The sequence below is a fragment of the Nicotiana tabacum genome, chromosome 7 (assembly GCF_000715075.1).
Source record: "Nicotiana tabacum cultivar K326 chromosome 7, ASM71507v2, whole genome shotgun sequence".
NCBI classification, from domain to species: Eukaryota; Viridiplantae; Streptophyta; class Magnoliopsida; order Solanales; family Solanaceae; genus Nicotiana; species Nicotiana tabacum.
In genome coordinates, this window is record NC_134086.1 from 140371225 (window position 1) to 140392200 (window position 20976).

Below are 20976 nucleotides of genomic sequence, written 5' to 3' on the forward strand. Positions count from 1 at the left end.
GGTTGGTGTTTGCATTTTAATAAATTTTCTGCTGTTTTAAAAGGATTTTGTGATGCAAACTGGGTTACTGACAATGATGAAGTTAGCTCCACCAGTAGCTACGTGTTTACTTTGGTGCAAGTGCTATTTCATGGAAGTCTTCAAAACAGACTTGTATAACACGATCTACTATGGAGTCTGAATTCATTGCTCTTGAGTTGGCAGGGCAAGAAGCCGAGTGGTTGAGAAATTTATTGGCAAACGTGCCTTTGTGGGGAAGACAAGCTTCACCAGTTTCTCTACATTGTGACTCACATGCGGCAATTGAAATTGCTAAAAATAGTGTGTATAATGGAAAAAGAAGACATATCCGCATTAGGCATGGTGCGGTAAAATAGTTGTTGAAACATGGTGTTATTTCCTTCGAATATGTAAGATCCGAACGAAATTTGGCGGATTCTTTAACCAATGGTTTGGCAAGGAGAATTATCCTTGAAACATCGAGGGGGATGGGGCTAAAGCCAATGGATTGGGGAAGTATGGTGGATACCTTTGTGGTCAAACAAAGCCATATAAGACCTCAAAATACACTATACTTCCTATCCCTATAGCGTGGTAGTAGTGCTTTATAAGGTTGAACTTATTTTACTCATAATGATTCCATAGCCTTAAGGTAGTCTATGTGTAGATATACTCGATGGGATCACCTACGTGAGTGTAAAGGTGCGGTCACCTTTTATGAAAGACTTGGGATGTCTTTCTAGAACACTCATGAGACCCAAGGTGTGTGCATGACCATAAAAGCACTTTGTTAGTATCGCAGAGTTTGCATAAAATTAATGATATGGTACGTGTTGTGGGGGTCTCAACTAATGTCCATTCAGTTCAAGAGTACTTCACTTTGTAGATGTTAGTTGTTGCCTCATTTCACTACGTGTCAATTCAAATCGAGAAAAATATTGACACTTAAGTACATGTTCCTTCTTTTGCCCAAAATTGTTTTATTTTTGTCTTTGCATTAGTGGGGGATTGTTGGAATTCTTAATAATGCAAAGTCAAAAATTTCTTTTACAATCAATAGCCATGAGTTTTTATTTATTTTTAAAATGTCCTATCTATTTCCAAGTGGCCTCTTGCATGAAGCCTTAAAGCCAAGTGTTGAATGACTTTGACAAATGACTATGCAAATCTACCATATGTCTTCATGCATGGAAGAAAAGATACACTTGTCAATATTGGAGCCAAGTGGACTAATATAATGGGACAAGTGTCAAAAGACTCTCGACACTTGTCATACATGCAACCTCCTTAATTGCCTATAAATAGGTTATGAATTAGCCATCATAATAAAAAAAAAATCTTAACCAAGAATCCATTTTGCTAATCATTACTTTTCTTCCTACAATATTCTTTAATTTCTGTAACAACTACAGAAAATACCGTCATCTTCTCTTCTTTATGGGCAACTGTTTTGTGCAAATTCTAAACTTCCAGCCACGAGTGCACGTGTTTGGAGGTGATGTGGAACCTTGGGGAGCGATCGGCCTTAACGATTTGCACCTAGTTGGGCCGAAATTGCTTTCAAGGCAGTGGCTTGCCACGACACAGTATTTTTGATAAATTGTTCTTTTTTCTTTCTTGTTCTTAGTTAATATTATCTAATCATTTTTCTTACAATTACATTTCCATAAGAAATTTCCCTACGGAGTGAGGGCAAACATTGTCTTGGAAAATTTGTTAAAACTTTCCGCTGAGAGTTTGTGGTGTTATGTTCAATTCAAATAGTTTAGGGGGTAGCGAAGACTCTTAAAGTATTTTTAGGGTTGGTGGATAGAATCCCAATTTAATAAAGGGCCTAAATACGAAAAAGCTCACCATTGAAGGCAAACTTTTCAATTTTAAGAACATCATTGGACTGAACGTGCAAATTACCATCTTCTCCTAATTTAAAACTTCTCACAAAATTTGGCGCCTTTTCCACCATTATCAGAAGCTTCCAGCAGAATCTTCAACTCAGAAACCCTAGCAGGAAAAGAAAGAAAACAAAAAATGGTTCTTCTCCAGAACAACCCAACCGCTTCTCGTAAACGTCCGGCGGTGAAATCCAAAACCGGATTTGTTCCTCCTTTTGCTCCGCCCGCCAAAATCCCCAAATCCGCTGAGGAAAATGTTCCACAAATAGCTTCGGAATTGGAAGCGCAAAAGTTAGGGAAATCACAAAATGTAAGTTCGACTGAGAAAATGATATCAGTTCTAGCGGATGCAGGCTGCACATTGATCAACCCGTCGGGTCCGCCATGTCTACCGTCCGACCTACATAGGCTTCGGAACAGTCTCAACCGTCTCTTCTCAGCCGATTCCTCTCTAAAGTCTGAGTTCCTTCAAGGCTTCTCGTCTTACATTAACTCTCCCGGCAACCTTCGCCGGTAAGCCTGCGGAACTGCTCTTTTTTATTTCTTCATTCGTCTCATTTTACAAGATATGAATTGGCGTAGAATTTTGCTAGAAAGGTTTTACTTCTATACTGCACTATTAAGTAAATGTAAAACATCATAGGGCGTCCATGGAAGCATGACATCATTGTCTGAAGTTAAATTGGGTGGATGAATTCAGAATTTTGAAAAATTTGAGGGTTATATAGCTATGAAAACAAATAGGTTTATTAAGAAATAAGAAAGCAATAATTATATTGGAAGGAGTTATACACACAGCCAGTGTAAGGAACTCACACACCATTAGGTCACTTTTACGTGTTGTAGCAACTAACTTGTCTTACTTTCAAAATTACAAATCCCACATTTTAAGGAGGCGTACCTATAGATATTTTTTAGGTGATCTGACAATGTAAAAACTTATTTACATCGAGGAGTGTATATAAAAACTCAATTTTGAATAAGATAGGACTTAAGTTGGGAAAGAGGAAGCATTAATTTTTTTTTTTGTGTGTGTGCGTGTGTGTGTGTGTGTGGGGGGGGGGGGATTGTGTGGTAGGGACAGTTACTTTTCAATCTACAGATTTTAGGAGAGTTGAAAAGAAATGAAGGTGCCATCGCTATTTAGCTTCTAGACGTTTCGCGCTATCCCGCACAACATTTTGAGCAGTGAATGCGCTTTATGTTTTTTGTTATGTTTCTTGTCGAATATATTATTACTTGCTAAAAGCACAGGCACGTACTCTTGTGTTTAGTTTACTAGTTCATTTTATATGGGATATCAGGAACTTAAAGATGAGTCCACCAGCTTCTGTTGAATGCATCACCTTATGTTCTAAATGACAAGTGTACTCTTTTATCACAAGCGAAAAAACGTGGTACCAGTCTAGCTTGTAACCACCTACAAGATGTCTCAAGGGGATACATGGTTATTGGCAAGGGACTGTGTATAGGAAATAGGGAAATGATAGATGTTGAATGCTATCGTTCCATACTTTGTCAGTTTCCACAGATGTGTTTTAGATTCATTCATTATGAAATCAGTGTAGATGCATCTAACATTTTTATGCTTTCCAATAAATGTAACTGAAAAGTAAAAGAGATTTTTTTGTGCATCTTTTAAACATTAGATGCAAATACAACTTCTGGTACTCTATACTGTTAATTTGTTATCCAAATTAAGAAATAAATGCTCGAGAAAACTTCTCATCAGAATATCTAACTGTAGCAGCTATTTGATCACGACAGCATTTTATCACCTTCAAGACGTGATGGACTTGGATCAGTACGAAGTGACAGTCTGGCAAGAGTACTGCTACTGGTTCCTTCCATCCAGTCACACATTCAAAACTTGCTGCTTGAAAAGCTTCCTGAGTATTTTGATGTGGACCCTGGTGGAAATGTTGGAGGGAGATCATCCTCTTTATGTCTTGAAGAAGATATAGCAAGGCTGATTCTGAACCAATTCCGGTGGCTTGACTTCCTTGTAGACTCAGAAACATTTACTGAAAAACTCTTTCAAGTATTATCTATTTGCCCGGTTCAATTGAAGAAGGAAATAATTGGGTCATTGCCTGAGATTATTGGGGAGAAAAACAACAAAACTATCATAGATTCGCTTCAGGAGATGCTTCAAGAGGATTCTTCCATTATTGTTCCCATGCTCGACTGTTTCTCTAACCTTCATTTGGATGATATGTTGCAAGAACAGGTTACTTTGTTGAACATGTATTAATCAATATTACTAAATGTTGACTGTCACCAGAATAACACTTTCCTTTTCTGAAAATTGTAAAGGTCATTACAGTGGCGTTATCTTGTATCCGAACAATTGATGTGGAGCATATGCCCTACCTATTGAGATTCCTACTGATTTTGGCTACGCCAGCCAATACTCGTAGGATTATTTCACACATCCGACAACAGCTCAAACTTGCTGGAGCATCGAATGTTTGGACCACACAGCAGAGTAAGATGAAGGGAAAGTCAGTCGTCAACAATGCAGAAGCTTCAATACTTGATGCCTTGCGGACAAGTCTTCGATTTAATAAAGTGGGATTTTCAATTTCATTGCCATATACTTGATAATTTCATTGAATCATTAGGTATAAAATATTTACATCTGTTCTGCTCTTTATACATAGGTAATTTGCCAAGAGACATTGAATGAACTGAAAAGCCTTGAGAATGTTCAGAATCATAAGGTGATAGACATATGGTTGCTTATGCTTATATACATGAGCAGCGAGCCTTTACAAAAGAGTGTTGAGAAGTTACTGAAGAAGAAAATTCTTGAGGGCTGTATAGTGGAAACAATGTTTGATCAATGTATTTCTGGGAATAAGGATTTGGCTCAGGTATGGTTTACGCTTTGATATTCATCGCAGAGCTAAAGCTTACATTCCCATTTCCTGTGCGAGCTATATTACTGCAGTTTTGTCATGTTGACTTATTATGCTCTATACTAGGATTATCTTCCTACCCTCCTTTCCATTTCTGAGTACTTACTGGCTTGCAAAGAAGCCAAAGCCCGGGAATTCGGCATTCACATGTACACAAATCTATTCAAAGAGCTCGTGGATAGTTATTCAAGACAGGAAGTAAGATTGTCTTCTCAAGCATTTATTAGATTGTTTCTCCTGATTTTGGAAGTAAATGCAAAATGTTATCCTGCATGCCGTAGTTCCAATTAGCTGTTTTTTAAATGAAGGTCCTTGGAGCATTAATTACTCATGTGGGCTCTGGGATAAGTCATGAAGTGAGTTCTGCTTTGGATGTGCTGGTCCTCCTAGCCTCAAAGTACTCACAGGAGTTGATTCCACTATCTTCTCATATAACTGGTGTGCTTGTTGGTGCAGTGTTGATGCTGACTAGACTAGGAAATTTCGCATAAGGTTTAGTTATATGCTTATTTTTTGGTGCTTCTTTTCAGGCATCCTAGATTACTTGGAGACATTTAGTGTTCAAAACCTGCATAAGGTTGGTGACGCGATCAACCATGCTTCTCTTGGCATCATGATTTAAGCCATTTCCTCGCTTGTCTTTGAGCAACACCTTTTACGTTACAGGTGTATGAAGCTTTCAGTCTTTTGGCATTTTCTGCTCAAGTGAGTACAGTGTCCTTTGGATCTCCTATTTCGAATGAACTACTAGTGATTGTGAGAAAGCAGGTAAATGTACAATATGACACTCTCTAGGATTTATGACAGCGTCATTCTTTTGAGTCACACTGACAGCTTGTGCTCTTCAAATCGTCTGGCAGCTGAGTAATCCTGATCTCATTTATAAGAAGATGGGCTTAATTGGCACTCTCAAGATAGTTTCCTACCTTGGGGATGCAAAAGCTACAAAGCAACTTTCATCATCTCAGGTAGCCTGCTGATACTTGAGATAACTTTATCTTACTCCAAGTGGTCATATTAAAAGACATATGTTGCAGTATTTTGAACCTTGTATTGTCTGACCTTGTTCCATTCTTTTGATGCTGAAGTTTGTCTTTCTGATTTCTCTAGTGGCCGTGTATGTCAGTTTATGCACTAGCTAATCACTCATTTAATAGTTATGTTGTGTAGTCATCTCAATGGAAAGGCCTACTGATAGAAATCAGAAGACAAACTTCCGCAATAAATTCGAAGCAGGACCAGACTCCTAATCTGTAATGAGGCTCAAAATCATTTTGAAGCATTCCAATGTATACCATTCACTGCATAACCTTATTATACTACTTAAACAACTTTAAGAATTCAAATTTATTTAACTATTCCAAAATTTGAATTTCGATGTGATGTTTTCTCTATCAAATTAACTTTTCAGCTATTACTTAATATTTTCTTCCAATACAACTAATATAGTGGACAAGTCAATTAACATTTTAAACTTCTTATCCAGGCAAATAGCATATAAAATGGAACTAAGGAGTACAATTGTTAGTGCCAATAGTAGTTATACGGACTATGAGAATTCAGCAATGGAGTTCTAGTAGTAGTAAGATACTTATGGAAAAAGGCGGTACATTTGAAAAGGTTCTGGCTACATGTGGTTTCTACTTAGATACGCTATATTGCCAGATTATTGTGCTTTGCTGAATACCTTAAATCTGTCTGCTAGTGCTCTAGGTTTTCAACGTGTTACAATAATGCCTATAGCGGAAGTCATTTTATTGCGAGTTCTCTTCTATGTCTGTCATAGTTGATAATTTCCCTTTATTATTACTGGTAAACAATTTTGTCACCTAAAAGCTCCTAACTCTATTTTCAAAGTGAGGTGTTATTTTAGAACATCATAGGTATAGGTATATATCATCATTATTAAAGTGCTTGATAATATTCACTTTTAACCTTCACAATTTTGATGATTAATGAGAGTGACTGTGCTGATCGTATTTCAATACAAAAATTACTGAACCATAATGCCATATTTGATAATGTCCTCAAGTTACTAGATTTTAAGCTGCGTGTTTCTTCACATCGGTTTCAGGGATTTGTCTTGTTTTATTTCCAGGGTGTCTTACGTTGAATTAATTTGTCATGTTGAATTTCCATGTTTTCTTTGTCACGATATTCAGATATTTGAGCTTTCATTTAAACATTGTCATGCCGTAGTTCCTTTATTATGATACTTCTCAATTTATGAGGTTTGGTTTAGAAGTCAAATTACGAGGAAGCTTTGGAGCTTTTGGAAACATCTATGAATTCTTGCAAGCAGCTGCCACTTCCATTGATTATGTTCTATGATGATCTGGCTTTAACATTGAAGAAAAAGGCACTTCATCCAGCCATAGTAGAATGGTAAGCACATGATTATCACTATTAATCAATATTATAGTACATAACACGTGCATTGCTCACAGGACAAGCAAACATGTTGGGGACTTCGAAGCAAAGTTTTTGTGTGACCTTGACGGTGGGGAGCTTATGGTCAAAGAGCTATATTGTGGTTTGGAAGGTATGCTTCGCACGTGCATTCCAGAAACTTCGCTAGCAATTTCCATTAAATAATCATCAATTGAATTTTTTATTTCTGTTTATATGTGCAGGAGATTTATGGATGAACCTCGATGGAGACATATCTCCTATATGTCTGAATGTCTTGCCACTTGTATCCTCTTCATTGCGGTAACTTTGTAATCAATCTCCTTTATTTTACTGCTTGAAAAGTTTATACATCCTTATGTGCTGAATTTTGAGTAACGAAACAAACAGAAATTAAAGTAGTTACACGCCTATTTTTGCTTACACCACTTTTACTAACTGGTTTTAAACTATGAAGCCAGAGAATCACCAACTTATCCAGGGGATCTTGTTCTTTTGATAACCAGGTTACCAGAGTTTTGGAATTAAAATGGTCAATCTGAAAGAAATTCTTCGATGCAAAATTATTTGCTGTCTTAGTCTCAGCTTCACTCAGATATATTCCTGTCTCCCTTCTCCCCCTCCTCCATCTCCTATATCTTACATGTTTCTCTCCTATTTTCCTGCCTCCTGTCCTTTTCCTATCCTGATCAACCTCACCGTTAACAATAGAATCTGAACAAATTACTAACTGAAACATATTTGTTCATACTGAAATGGAATAAATCTTCAAAGGCATATTAGGATGAGGTTGAGTAATTTTGTTAATGCAAAGATTGGGTGGCTGGTTCTGATGAAGGTGAGTAATTTTGTTAATGCAAAGATTGGGTGGCTGGTTCTGATGAAGGACCATTTTAGGAATTTCTCATCACATTCTGTTGTTGCACTTGGGAATACCATTATTGCCATCCTTCATTTTTTCTGAAATATGATAAAAAGGTGCTAGGAGATATTTTTTTGCACTTCAAGGACATATTCTGAGGTTAGAGGGAACTCTGACATTTGCAGAAATTGTTGAGTGACTTTAATTTACCCATATACATCTGTCAGTTAGTCCTACTGCTCTCTTTTAACTCATGGAATGAAATTTTGCCAATAGAATGCAACTAGGAGATGTTTCATCACAGCTTGAAAATGTTGTGCGGGACTTGAGGAAAACTTTGACATTTACACCAACATTGCAGTGTCTTTGATTAAATTTCTCCTGACACTCCTTTCTTGCTCTTAACTGAATTTATGTCAAATTTCTATCCAAGTCAAAGTCACCTGTGAACAACCTTGGACTTATAATTATCCTGAGATAGATATATGTTCTAGTAATATTTCTGCCTGTTAGTGTTGTTGTTCTGCATAGATGATCACATATCATACAACGCATGCAGGGCCGCTTCATCACTGCAAATTCTTCCTGCAAACTTCGTTTTGCTGTCTTCAGTAAGTACACAATTCTTCAGAAACTGCATCCTCTAAATTCTTGAATGTTCTATGTTTGATCTCATTGCTTTGTCAGATTGAGAGGTTGGCAAATCAAGGATCTCTTGCAGGAATTGATGCACTTCTTGGCTGCCCTATACACCTTCCTTCCTCTAAGGTGGGATTCGGGTCAATTGATTTTTTGGTTATTTACAAACTTGTTTTTAGTTTTATGACCCTACCTATTTTTTTTTTACACATGAGAGATTTACTTTTACATGTAAGAGATCTGTCTTCTATACATAAGAGATCTAAAAAGGTCATTTTCTTAAATTTAAAATTGTAAAGGAGCATGATGTACAAATAGCACATGGGATTCAGTGCCTTCCCAGTTACTCTTATAAACCATTTCAATCACATCCACTGCGAAAATTAGTTGCGATCAACTCTATGATCCTTTATATCCATTCCTTTAAACTCAAGAAAGTTCCTATGATCAAAATGAAATTTGCCTTTAGTTTATGATCATCCTCCCACTTACGTAATCTCTTTAATTGTAAATAATAAAAGGGCCAATGTCTAAGCAATATCTAGAAACCAAAATAGTCATCTGCTAAGTGAGATAATTATAAGTTAATAAAAAATTAGCATCTATTAATAGCTAGCAGGAGATAGTTCACATCATCATCTAACTTTGGAGATGAAAAGACGTGCCTGCATTAGTGCTCTAAACTGCACTTTTTGGAAATTTTATTTTGGTCCGATTTTGGATTAAAAATTATGTAATTAAACTTAAAGGTGGGGAAACTGGAAATGATGTTTAAATCACCTCTATGTCCCAAATTGAGGTGGGCATATTATTGCTCATTTTCAACCACCTATTTTATATTGACTGTCATGTTGGACTTTTACATGCTTTAATGTTTTAGGCAATGACTTTGTAGAATAGCGAATAAGGTAATTTGCAGTATGCATGATTTAATGTAGGTGAATTATGAATAAGCTGAAAACAGTATTTTGAGGATATGACTTTGTTGGCTGATATCCCTGGTGTATAAAAAGGGTATAGACAGGCGGGCCAAAGTGGAGTGATGGACCAAATTTTGACTTCTTGAGATGTTGTAAAGTGAAAAGTGGATACTGAATAAACTTTATTACATGTAGTAAGAGGTGACTAAGTACCATTTTGAGGAAGTGGATGGTAGTTAGGCATGACCAACGGAAACTGTGATACTCCCGTGATCCTATTATGTGTGATAATAATTCTCATTTTGAGGCTCGCTTAACGTTCAACAATCTTTTCTCAACAAACTTCTCTACATAATAATCTCGTAAGTTTCATGAAGTCAGATACATTGAAAAAATTCGATACACTTTAGTGTGTGATATCAAAACAGTCAAAGGTCTTGGTTCGAGCACCATCATCTTTTGTATAAAATTCTTTTTTGTGTTTGGTCCAAGACTCTAAGGAAAATAAATTAGCTTGCATATACTGACATTGTACGGATTAAATGTATAAATTTGTTTTCTCTAATAATTTAAACTTTTAGAGAGGTAGTTCACTCAACTCATATGTTCCCTGCCTAACTAACTTAATTACCAACAACATCATGATATTTTAGTCAAACTAACTCTTAAATGTTTTCGTCTTTAACAAATCAAGTTAAATTGACTCAATTGTCAAGGCAAGGTTGGAAAATCAGTCTAACCTTATTTTGTTCATCCATGGACGGTGGACCAGGTTCAATATGCTTTAATCAAGCTGTAGATTGGGTTTTCCTTATGAAGCACACCTAATCTCTTAACAAAATGGAATAGTAAATTATACAAATTATATGCTTAAGCTTGCTTTGCATCTTCCATTAAAACCATGCCTTTCTATGCTGAAACTAGGTTGAAAAGGGTGTAGGTAAAATGTGTTGGGTGGGCTCTTCAACCCACGGAGAGGCCTGTGTATGAACTTTGAGCCTAGTGCCAACTAGCACTGGCTTGCTTTGCAACATAAGCTTGCGCCAAGTAATTTGATTCAAGCTCTTATGTTGGTCATTTGGAGAGAATGAAATAGGAGAGCTTTTGAAGATGTTGAGATGAACTTTGTACAATTGAGGAATAGCCTTTTATGCCTTATTTCTTTTTGGTGTACCCGTGAGATTCCTTTATGTATAGAAGATTAGATGTCATTAGTAGAGAACCATATCTTTTTGTAGGGTCTCTATGCCTTTGGTATACTTCTTTTATACGGGCGTTTTTATGCCCATATTGTTAATAAAATGATAACGTTGTTAAAAAAACCATGGGTATATGACTTCCTCCATTTCAAGCTGAATGTCCAATTTTCTTTTTTCATCCTGTGTCCAGCCCAAATAATGATCACCTTTTTGAAAGATAAGTTTTCAAACATACTGCACTTCACAAAAAATTATATTGATCTCACATTTTCTCTTTCAAATGAAACTTTCTCTATTCTATTATCGAAAACAGAAAAAAGGTCAATATGTGGCCATATCCTTCATTAACAAATGCTGTACTATTCGTGTTTTCAACTATACGCTTGATAAATTGCAAAATCAAACTAAGAATTTCACTTTGCAATAGAGGGAATAATAGTTCAAAATTGATCTGCTCTGGCTTCAAATGCCCTGTGCTTCCAATGTTAATTCATATTTGATTTGTACACCATTTATTTTGTATGACCTGTATATTGAATATTTACTTCTATAGATGCATTTACATATTAAAGTATAAAAAATGTTACTTGGCAGTATATTGGTGTATGACTAAAATTTTGTAGGCTTATACCTGCTGCATGCTTCTCCGTGTGCTAATAATGTCCATTTTATTTGTCAGTTCTTCTCTGAACCACTTTGGGGCTCTTTAAGTGGAAAGCAAAAGCAAATCATTATCTTATCATTGTACTATGCTGCCAATTGGCTGCGGGAACTGGTAGGTATTGTTGACAATTTCGCCAATGTGGTGTGGGTGATTTATTTCTGGAAATATATTATGTTTAAGCATGCTATCTGACTTCTCTGGTATATTATGTAGCTCAATGCCTTTTGCACTCAAGCTGTCAATGAATGTGATGCATTCAGTCAAGCAACAAGAGAGGAGATAACTCTTAAACTTTTTAAGCGGTTGAGGAACCTCGTGTATGTGCTCATGTCCTTTTCCTGTATGCCATGCATGATATAACTTTTGAGCCCTGCATGTTTTGAGGACCCTTTTTGACCTCCTAACTAGTTATCAACTCTGTTCATCTTCATGCATCTTTGTCACAAACAACTCATAAAGGAGGATTATCTGTTTCCCAGATCCCATTAACATTTAATGGTGAAAGGAAATGGTTTGTCCCTGTATTGTATAATGGGCACCCACTAGTTTCTTTGAATTTTCTGTGAGCTATCAAAGTAAGATAACAACCCACTCCTGTACACGGTAATCTTTGCTTAACTTATGTGTGTCTTCACTAGTTGCAGAGTGATTTAAAACAGTTCTATAAAAATCTTCCTTCTTCCAGGTTACGGGATTTACAAATTCTTAAAAATACATCTTACAATTGAATGGCCTTCATTCTGTATTCATTTTATGCTTTGATTCGACAAATGTCAGGCCTGGCTGGATGTGTTATCTTTCTCTTGTAAACTTCCTTAATGTGCTTTCTTTGAGAACGAACCCTGAAGTTCCTTCTCTCGAGCAACTTTACGCTGCAATATGCATATGCATCAGCAACTGCATGATATCTAACCCATGAGTCAGTTCTTTATCAATAAAGAATCATGCTGTGACAACAGAACTTCATAAAGCTAACAAAGGTTTACTAATGCAGATTCCTGGAGAGCTTACTAAACAGTTCCCTCAGACAGTGCTCCTTTTCTTTACCTGAACTCCAACCTCATCTGGAGTCCTTGTCACTGAACAAGCTTGATCATAATAGAGATCAGGAGATTAAGAATGAGCATGGTAATGGGAATGGTGGTTTATTACAAAAGAAGAAGAAAGAGAAAAAGACCAGTCAAGCATCACTTACTGATGGAAAACTTAGGCAGCCAACCATCATGGATGTTCTAAGGAAAGCAGGTGCAGTTCCGAGCCAAGAACCAAGTGTGAGTCCTTCTGGAACGTGTTCTAAAGGTAGCGTACCTGAGTCATCAGGGAATCAACCACGTAATTCTAATGTACTAGCAAATATAGATGTTTCTACCACTGTGGAGCATGTGGAAGCACAAAGATACAAATTCAGGCCTCTTTTGCTGGAATGCTTTGCCATCTTAGCTTTTCAGAAGGTAGTACTAGTGTCTCTAATGAGTTCCTTCCTTTCACTGTCTAAATGGGTTTTGATTTGAGCTAGCCAGTGCCTGAAGTATATGGGTCTTTTCGCTGGTGTCACTCTTTTAAATCCTTTTTCAGCCAATGCATAACCTTCGTTTGATTTTCCTTTTATTTCCTGGCCATTCTATCTGGATATTATGGGCTGGGTATTTCTTACATCTCAGGGCTTCATTTGAAGTCTTCTGCATGCCCCATCTGGAGAAAACATGTTTCCACCGCCGAGGTGTTACTTTTCTGGTGGTACCATCTTGATACTTGGCCTTTATTTGACTATTGAACTGTATCTAGATTCTTGAATCAGGGTTCTTCATCAAATGTCTAAATAATGAAGAAGATAAACGAGAATGACTTACCATGAATACAACTCTTAGGCATTTTCTTGAGCACCAAATGCTTTTAGTAGCGTGATAGAGTATTGACATAGCGACGCTAGCTGCACATAGAACTTTAAGGACGCCTTCCCAGAACAAAAGAATTGGTTACGCGATGAAAGATTTAGGAGTTATCTTATTTGAATTATTTTATCTGATTCGAGCAATGTTTATCACATGATATTTCGTGTCTTTAATCAAAACAATTTCTGTAATTGCTTAGTATTTGGCTGTCATGTGAGAATATTGCCTTTTGAACTAATATCCACAGTATTACTCTGTTGAAAGTAGTTAATGATTATTGAATGAACACATCTAAATAATCAGAACTAGCTTTCCGACCAAATCCATATATGCTTTTGTTCTGATTATTAGTTGATTGATTGGTCTGCTAACTCTGCCCTTACTCCTGTGATCAGTTGATAGATTTCATTGCCAACTTGCATCTTTCTTTCCTTCCATTCTTACCTTCCCTTTTTCTAATTTGCAACGGTAAAGTAACATATCTTTCTTCGGTCATTAGTCCTTTGAGGCACAACTCTGGTGCTATTTTGACAATTTATGCAATAACTTTTTTCCTTCAACTAAGAGTAATAAAAAAAGAGAGGAGATTTGTGAACTGATAGACAATTCTTTTATTAAGTTGACACTTGATATCTCTTTGCAATGTGTAAATTCACATAATAGCTGCCAGAAATCATTGCAGGCCTGCACAGCATTTCTAACTTGTTTAAGTATGGGTTTTCAATGCAGACTCAGGATTCCTGCTGTGCAGATTCAGCTTCTGAGGTATTCAATGAGCTCCTTTAGTCATGCCCTCTTCATTAGGGTATATGAACCTCTCATGGACGTGTTCAGTTCCTTTTTCCTTTTTAATTGTTTAAATTTGTAATATTGTGAAATTTGTGCATAAATTCAAGTGTACTTATATTTAGACTTTCATCTTTGAGAATATCTAACTCCCTGGTGGTTCCAGTTGCCCCTTTGTCTATATATTCTGCGGGATCTAAACAGAAAGCTGGACTACTTCAGTCCACGAAGGCATATATTGGTTAGGCGCATGAGTGTTCCTCCTGCATTTGGTGAGATGAAAGTCATAGAGTTCATAAGCAAAATTCAGCCACTATTTCCTTCTCTTAGAAGGCACTTGAATTCTGCAGTATCTGGTGTTAGAGCAGGTATTACAGCAGGCTTTGTTCAATGCCTTGCCAAAAGAAAAATGCCAAATTTAGATATCTTACATAGAGTTTATGCAGATACAGAGATATGCCCGGATCATTGGAAAACTCATTCCGCCTTTGCTGGAAATCCTGATATACCCAATATTACAATCTTTAGACCATCAGTTTCGAGATTTGTCATAAAAGAGACACTTCAATGCTTTGGCAAGGTAAAACATTTCGGTCCTAATCTTCGCCTCTATAAAACAAAAACTAAAAGAAACGGTTTGGAGGAGGGGGGGGGGGGGGGATTCTCTTTTTCCTTGCTAGATTTCTGATCAAATTTGTATCTCTTGTTTCCTTTTCTTTCACTTCAATTGCAGATGCTAAACATTCCGGATGTTCAGAGAGACAGGTCAGTACTTTCTGATCTTCTGGAGGCATTCCAGCCAATCAGCATGACAGACTGCTTTTTCGAAGGCATGCAATTGATTCCATCACCAGGAGACATAGGTTATCTATATGCTGGTGCATATTCATTCGTTGGGACTATCTTTGATTCAGGTATGCTACTTCTGAATTTGTTCTTTTGGTTCACATATTTCTTTCATTTATCAAGGAAGAATATGTTGGTCTCTACCACTTGACTTTTTTCCTTGCAGCACGTGCTGTCTCATTTGCTTTGGCATCCGACATATTGTTAAGCTTAGAATCAGTACTTTCCTCTATCCGAACTATACTAGATAACGATCTCGATGATATTGGAAAAGATATTCGCACAGGTTTTTCGAAAGAGCTACTTTCTTTTCTGTCAAAGAAGCTGGGAACTTTTGCTTACAAACTCTTGATGGAAAAGTGTGATGGCGTTAATGACATTGAAGATGGTCAGAAAGTCAAAGTATGTTAATATAGTTGCTCCAGCAAACATCACCATCGTGTTTCTTGAATGACAGCTGACTGTACAATAAATTTTCTTTGGGTTGCTAGTTTGATTAATTTTTAATTGCAGGCAGAGGTCATTCAAAAGCTTTTACGAATTTACTTGGAAAATAGCGAGTCCACTTCCGATTCCCTAAGTGAATTTGCCTGCTCCGTTTTTCCCCAGGTGCATATATTAGGTTGTTTACATAGTGCTGCTTAGTCAGATCATTTGTTGTGTTTGAACCGAATGTGAAAGTATTGCTAGATATTTCACATATTGCATCAAACCTTCTGCTGTAAGCTTATCTGTTAAACTTTCCCTGAATTTGTAAAATATTGCTTCAAAACCTTCTGCTGCGAGATAATTGTTATGCAATAGGGCTTGAAGTTCAAAGGGTGTACATGGAGACCTTAAGGATTCTTTATAACCTCCTTTAGCCTTTAAAAGTAAGCTTAAACTACATGACTACTATGTACTTGTTTAATACACTTGGGTGACGTTTGTAGTAATGGAGAAAATAATCTCCACATAAAATTCAACATTGTTTTATACAATGTTTGGTTTGATTTTCTTTTCCACATAAAACTTGGCATAATGCATTAGAATGTTTGGTTTCACCCCGTTAGCTCTAATGTGGATAGTTTGGGGGGAGAGAAATAGGAGAGCTTTTGAGGGGATTGAGTCTCCTTTTTCACATCTTAAGAATAGTCTTTATCTTTGATCGCTTTTTGGTGCACTCATATAGCCCCTATTTGTATAGAAGATTGGGCGTCTTTTGTAAAAAATTATGTTACTGATGTAAATTCTCTACTTTTTGGTATACTTCTTGTATACGGGAGTTCTCTCCTTTTGATTAATACAATTTACCTTATAAAAAAAATATTTGGTTTCAAAATTTCTTTTCCGCATAACTGAAGCTCACATAAGTTATGCGGAAATATATGTATTATTTTATGCTTGATTGAGTGTGGAATAAGAATGCGGAGTTAGTAGCACATGGATTAAATCACGAAATGACAAAAATAACCCTTCGTGTAGTTACCAAAATAACTTATCCCTGCATAACTTGTTTCTAAGCCAAACGATCCCTCATGTATTAGTTACTTTTACTTCAGTTATAGTAGCATAACATCAACAATAACAAACCTAGTGGAATCCCACAAGTGGGGTTTGAGGAGGGTAGTGTGTACACTGACCTTACCCCTACCTTGAGAAGGTAGAGAGGTTATTTCCTGTAGACCCTCGGCTCAAAGAAAGATGAATAAAAGAAGCAATAGTAACAAGCAGTAACACCCGCAATCCAATGAGTTCAGTTACAGTAGCACGCTATGTTGATTTTCTGCCTGAATCTCATACTATTTGAAGCTCACTAGTAACGAGGATGCAATAAAATCTACGCTACTCTATTTGAAATGTCAGTAAATATATCTCAGTTAATTGACTGCTGTTATTTATGAGTTAATTGGCTTGTTGAGTCTTCAGAGTTTATCTATGTTAGGCAGACTTGTGTGGTAACTGGTATGGTTGTCTACTGGACAAGTGGACATTGTTTTGTCCAAGGATCTTTACCCTATAAAATCAATCAAGAGAGTGTATGCATGCCCTACTTTTTGGCAGATCAGGGGTCTCGGTAAAGTTTTAATACCAAGAGATATACATGGCCAAAGTCATTTACATTGTTGATTGCTTCAAACGTATTGGAAAAATCATGAAAGCAGCAATACCCACTTTGCATATTAAGTGGCTAGATTTGAATGTGTATGGACGTTAATAATTTAAGAACTGAAATTCAATGTCTTGAATTTTTTTTATTATATATATATATCTAATAACCTCAGTTTTAACTTTATAGTTGTTTACTCTGGAGAATGGTAATTGTGAAAATGTTGGCATTTAATATGCTTAGTGGTCTGTGAGTGTGATACACTGATACTAGGCAAACCCACAATTTAATCGTATTTTGTTTATATGTCAGGTTTCATCACGCAAATCAGCAGCGGAAGATGGCTGTAGTTTTCCTACTCTATGTCCTGCAACATTTTGCATTTGGTACCGGGTGATGGTAAGATTTCCACAATGCACTCAATTCTTTGTGCGTTATTCATGTGGAAATTATATGCGTATAAAAACAAGATGTTTACTGAAGATGATTTAATGGTGCAGCATGAAGAGAATCTTGCTATGATTAACCGCTTGGTGGGTACCTAAATCTTATATACTATTTAGAAGCTACACGTCAACAGATGGAACTTCCATGATAAAAATATAACTGTTGTGTTCTTCTTTACCTGCTTAGGTTAAGGAAATTTCACTGCTGGAGAAAGCCAGAGGTGGAGTTGAAGTGGAAGATGTCAAATGCCTTCTGAAGAAACTACAACAATCTGTTAATGTAGTTGTGTCTTTAGTCAACATGTGCAAGACTCACGATAAGGTGGTTGTCTTGCTTTAAATTTCTTATTTTAATTGCCACTCAGCTTTCTGATACCAACAAAATTGGTGTTGACTAATAGGTCAACGTCCGTGCAATTGCTGTCAAGTTCGGTGGGAAGTTTGTTGACTCTTTCCTCAAAGGTACTTACCTCTATCATGGATCAGGGTACAAGGACCTCTTTTTATCAGTTAAGGGAGGGTGATTTCTTCTGCCTCATCTTTGTGATTGTAACAAAATATGACGTATTGGAATTAACAAATGTCTTCAGCTTTTGGTTTCTTACAGGGGCAATTTGAATTGCAACGTGAGCAAATAATTCAGATGGTAAGATGAGTGAATTACTGGCTTGAACCATCATTGACTTTAGATTAAGGAGTCTCTCTATATTTATTAGGTTAGAGAGCTTCAGATGGCAACGAGAACTATACAGACGCTGTGTTCAGAAGCAAAGGTTTGACAGAAATCCCGTATGCTTCAGTCTATGCTCATTCGTTGTGGCCTAGACATCTTTCTGTACTTTCATTTGTGTTTTCTTTTCTTTCTGGCAGGGCATGAAACAAACAGCAATAACCAGCAAAATCCCAATCACCAAGAGATCTATGGAGCGGTTCTTGTTTCGTGTCAAGGAACTTCTTCACTCAACGTCAACTGGATGCACTTTTTGGATGGGTAATTTTACCTTGTATTTACTGGCATGTTACTGTAATCAGATAGTTGATCAAATTATTTTATAATTGTTTACCGTGAAAATGGTAATAACAATTAAATTTGATTTTGTTCGTTCTAAAAATACGTGATTTATTTTTATGATAGTTGTTAGGGCAATAGATGCTAAGTGAGGTGCTTGGAATCAAGATAGGAGCTTAAAACAAGATGTTAACCAAACTCAATGGCTGTCGATCGGGGCCTCGTGCTTGCTTATTCGGGGCCTCGGGATCGAGTCTAATGGCCCGCCGAGGGTAGTCGATGGAGACTAACAGTTATAATAAAATTAATGACGGCTCTTTATGGCCAATAGTAAGCAATAAATGAAGAACAATAAATATGACACAACGGATATGAACAATAAATGCAAGTAAAGAGGTCGGGAGAATGTGTTAGAGAGCAGAGAGAATTATTGAGCAACAGGTGTCTACAAAATGACAAGGATCCCCTTTATATATGAGGAGGAATCCGAACATAGTACAAATGCATTTATTACAAAGTTATGGAGATGGTACAGCTAGTTAATGCCTTGATTCATTTTTGGACTAGTCCACTAGATTTTGTCAGCCCTATTTATGCGCCTTGGGAACTCCCCACTTTTTCATCATAACCGTTGGTTTGTACTGTTTCGAGGTCGAGCGTCGATGGCCCTCGAGGGATGAAACTCGACTATGGTCTCGAGCCTTCGAGACATGCTTACGAAGCGTCGTAACGACGGAAATTGGACCTCCGATTTTACCGTATACAATAATATTATTCTGTGTGCTAATAAAGTTTTTAATGATTTAAAGGCCAAAATCTTTCCATGTTCAATACATGCACGTATTTGTTTGATCTGATATCAATTTCTAATCTGGGAGAACTAAAAGACTTGCTCATTCAGTGAATTTCACGGTCGCCGTCGCGACATCTGTTACATTCATTGGAACCTATGCCAAAATAACTGTGATGCAAGGAGAAATTTCTTTTTTAAGCCGAGGGTGTGATGGTCCTTTTTCAGATTTAGAACAGTATAATGATCAAGTTTCATGCTTCTGGTGTCCCCACATATATGTGGAAGTTTGTTAACAAATCTGCTGCATCGATAGCTAGCTTTGTCTTCTCGTAGAAGTTTTTGATGCTTCAGACTTAAATTTGTGTAGTACAATGGTATCTGAATTTCGTTTCTTCATTCTGGCAGGCAATCTAAAGCATAAAAATTTGATGGGGGATGTAGTAAGCTCCCAGGCATATATAGATGATCAAAATGACAATATGGACAATGTTTCTATGGAAGATATGGTTATTGATGAACCCACAGATGTTGCTGGTGAATGAGGACCTCATTAATTCAAGCAACTAGAGCTGACCTAAAAAAATATCCGACACAGCCAGAGCTGACTCAAGACAATTATGTGAGCGCTATTGATTTCTAACTCTTATGTGTTTGTGCGTGATCGGTGGGTGACTAGATCCTTGGGGACTTGCCCATCCTTTTTTGTTACGACTCTTCATTTGCTGTAGATTCCATCCCTCATACCTCATGCTTGGTTCCCAATATGAGAAATGCTGAAATAGGGATGAATTCCGTAATTTACTGCCCCATATGACGTTTGAAAGAAAGAAGTGTATATACTAGTGAGGAACTATTATATTATTACAGTTTGAGAAGTCAAACAGTTTTTTCTCTGAATGTAACATCTCAAACATGTCCTAAAATGTGTCAACTATAAGAAAATGTATTTAATTGTACTTTTAGTATAGTTTGTAAATATGTAGGATTAAATTTTATTCAAATTAAGAATTTGATATCCGAATTTAGTCAAGAAATTGGATGCCTTGACTCTTGTAAATGTAAATTGCCTATGCCCTCTGAAACATTAATCTGTTTGTGCCTCTACACTAAAAAATGGAGTAATCTGACGATTCTTTCATGTATATGCTGGTTTGCACAGCTTACAGATCAGCCTTGGGAAGAATTGTTATGGTTTAGCCCTTATTGCAATCAGGGATTGTTGGCGATATTTTTTACATGGAAATTATAAAATGGGCTTCCCCTAGATTTCACACCAGCAGCTTGCATCTATTGTTTGAAAGCTTCTGCACAGTATCCTTTTGATACATGCTCCATGCTCCTATGTAGATAAGTTGTAATTAGCCATCATTATCAAAGTTTTCTCGACACCTCTGGCTCTTGCAATTTTCTGAATGCCTTTGGCATGGATAGTGTGAATACACCTTTTTTCCCCTAGAAATTTGGCGAGACGAATTAGCACGTGTTGGATTCTTGTTGACTTAATATTGCGCTTGAGAATTCTGCATCCACGTAACCTCCTTGAACCCATATATTAGATCTAAGATGGTCAGAGCTGTTCATACCAACGTACCAAACGAAGAATGCCAGA

General features: G+C 36.8%; 1 protein-coding gene across 4 annotated transcripts; it reads left to right on the plus strand.

The window, feature by feature from the left end:
- The first annotated feature begins 1939 nt into the window (after window positions 1-1939).
- Window positions 1940-20164, plus strand: LOC107797636 (uncharacterized). Of its 4 annotated transcripts, none has more exons than XM_075217732.1 (31): window positions 1943-2405; window positions 3660-4122; window positions 4209-4463; window positions 4556-4768; window positions 4880-5011; window positions 5122-5251; window positions 5344-5390; window positions 5480-5581; window positions 5674-5781; window positions 7056-7198; window positions 7261-7355; window positions 7447-7525; window positions 8644-8695; window positions 8772-8852; window positions 11522-11617; window positions 11720-11823; window positions 12501-12957; window positions 14128-14163; window positions 14351-14552; window positions 14631-14764; window positions 14918-15098; window positions 15197-15432; window positions 15544-15639; window positions 17432-17518; window positions 17620-17652; window positions 17753-17887; window positions 17967-18027; window positions 18156-18211; window positions 18282-18338; window positions 18436-18556; window positions 19773-20164. In XM_075217732.1, the coding sequence occupies exons 1-31, from the start codon at window positions 2029-2031 to the stop codon at window positions 19907-19909; spliced, it is 4506 nt and encodes a 1501-aa protein (XP_075073833.1). In that variant the 5' UTR covers window positions 1943-2028; the 3' UTR covers window positions 19910-20164. The 4 variants fall into 4 exon arrangements, 2 of the variants coding, with proteins under 2 accessions (XP_075073833.1, XP_075073834.1); XM_075217733.1 differs by having other exon boundaries at window positions 7059-7198; XR_012693570.1 differs by lacking the exon at window positions 19773-20164 and having other exon boundaries at window positions 1940-2405; window positions 17967-18074; window positions 18436-18516.
- The last annotated feature ends 812 nt before the right edge of the window (window positions 20165-20976 follow it).

What these genes read in the sequence shown, in the direction of transcription:
- LOC107797636 (XM_075217732.1), top strand. Translation starts at nt 2,029, where the DNA reads ATGGTTCTTCTCCAGAACAACCCAACCGCTTCTCGTAAACGTCCGGCG. An exon ending in GGAATAAGGATTTGGCTCAG is followed by an intron (nt 4,769 to 4,879) that starts GTATGGTTTACG and finishes GCTCTATACTAG; the next exon opens with GATTATCTTCCTACCCTCCT. An exon ending in CACTTCAATGCTTTGGCAAG is followed by an intron (nt 14,765 to 14,917) that starts GTAAAACATTTC and finishes CTTCAATTGCAG; the next exon opens with ATGCTAAACATTCCGGATGT.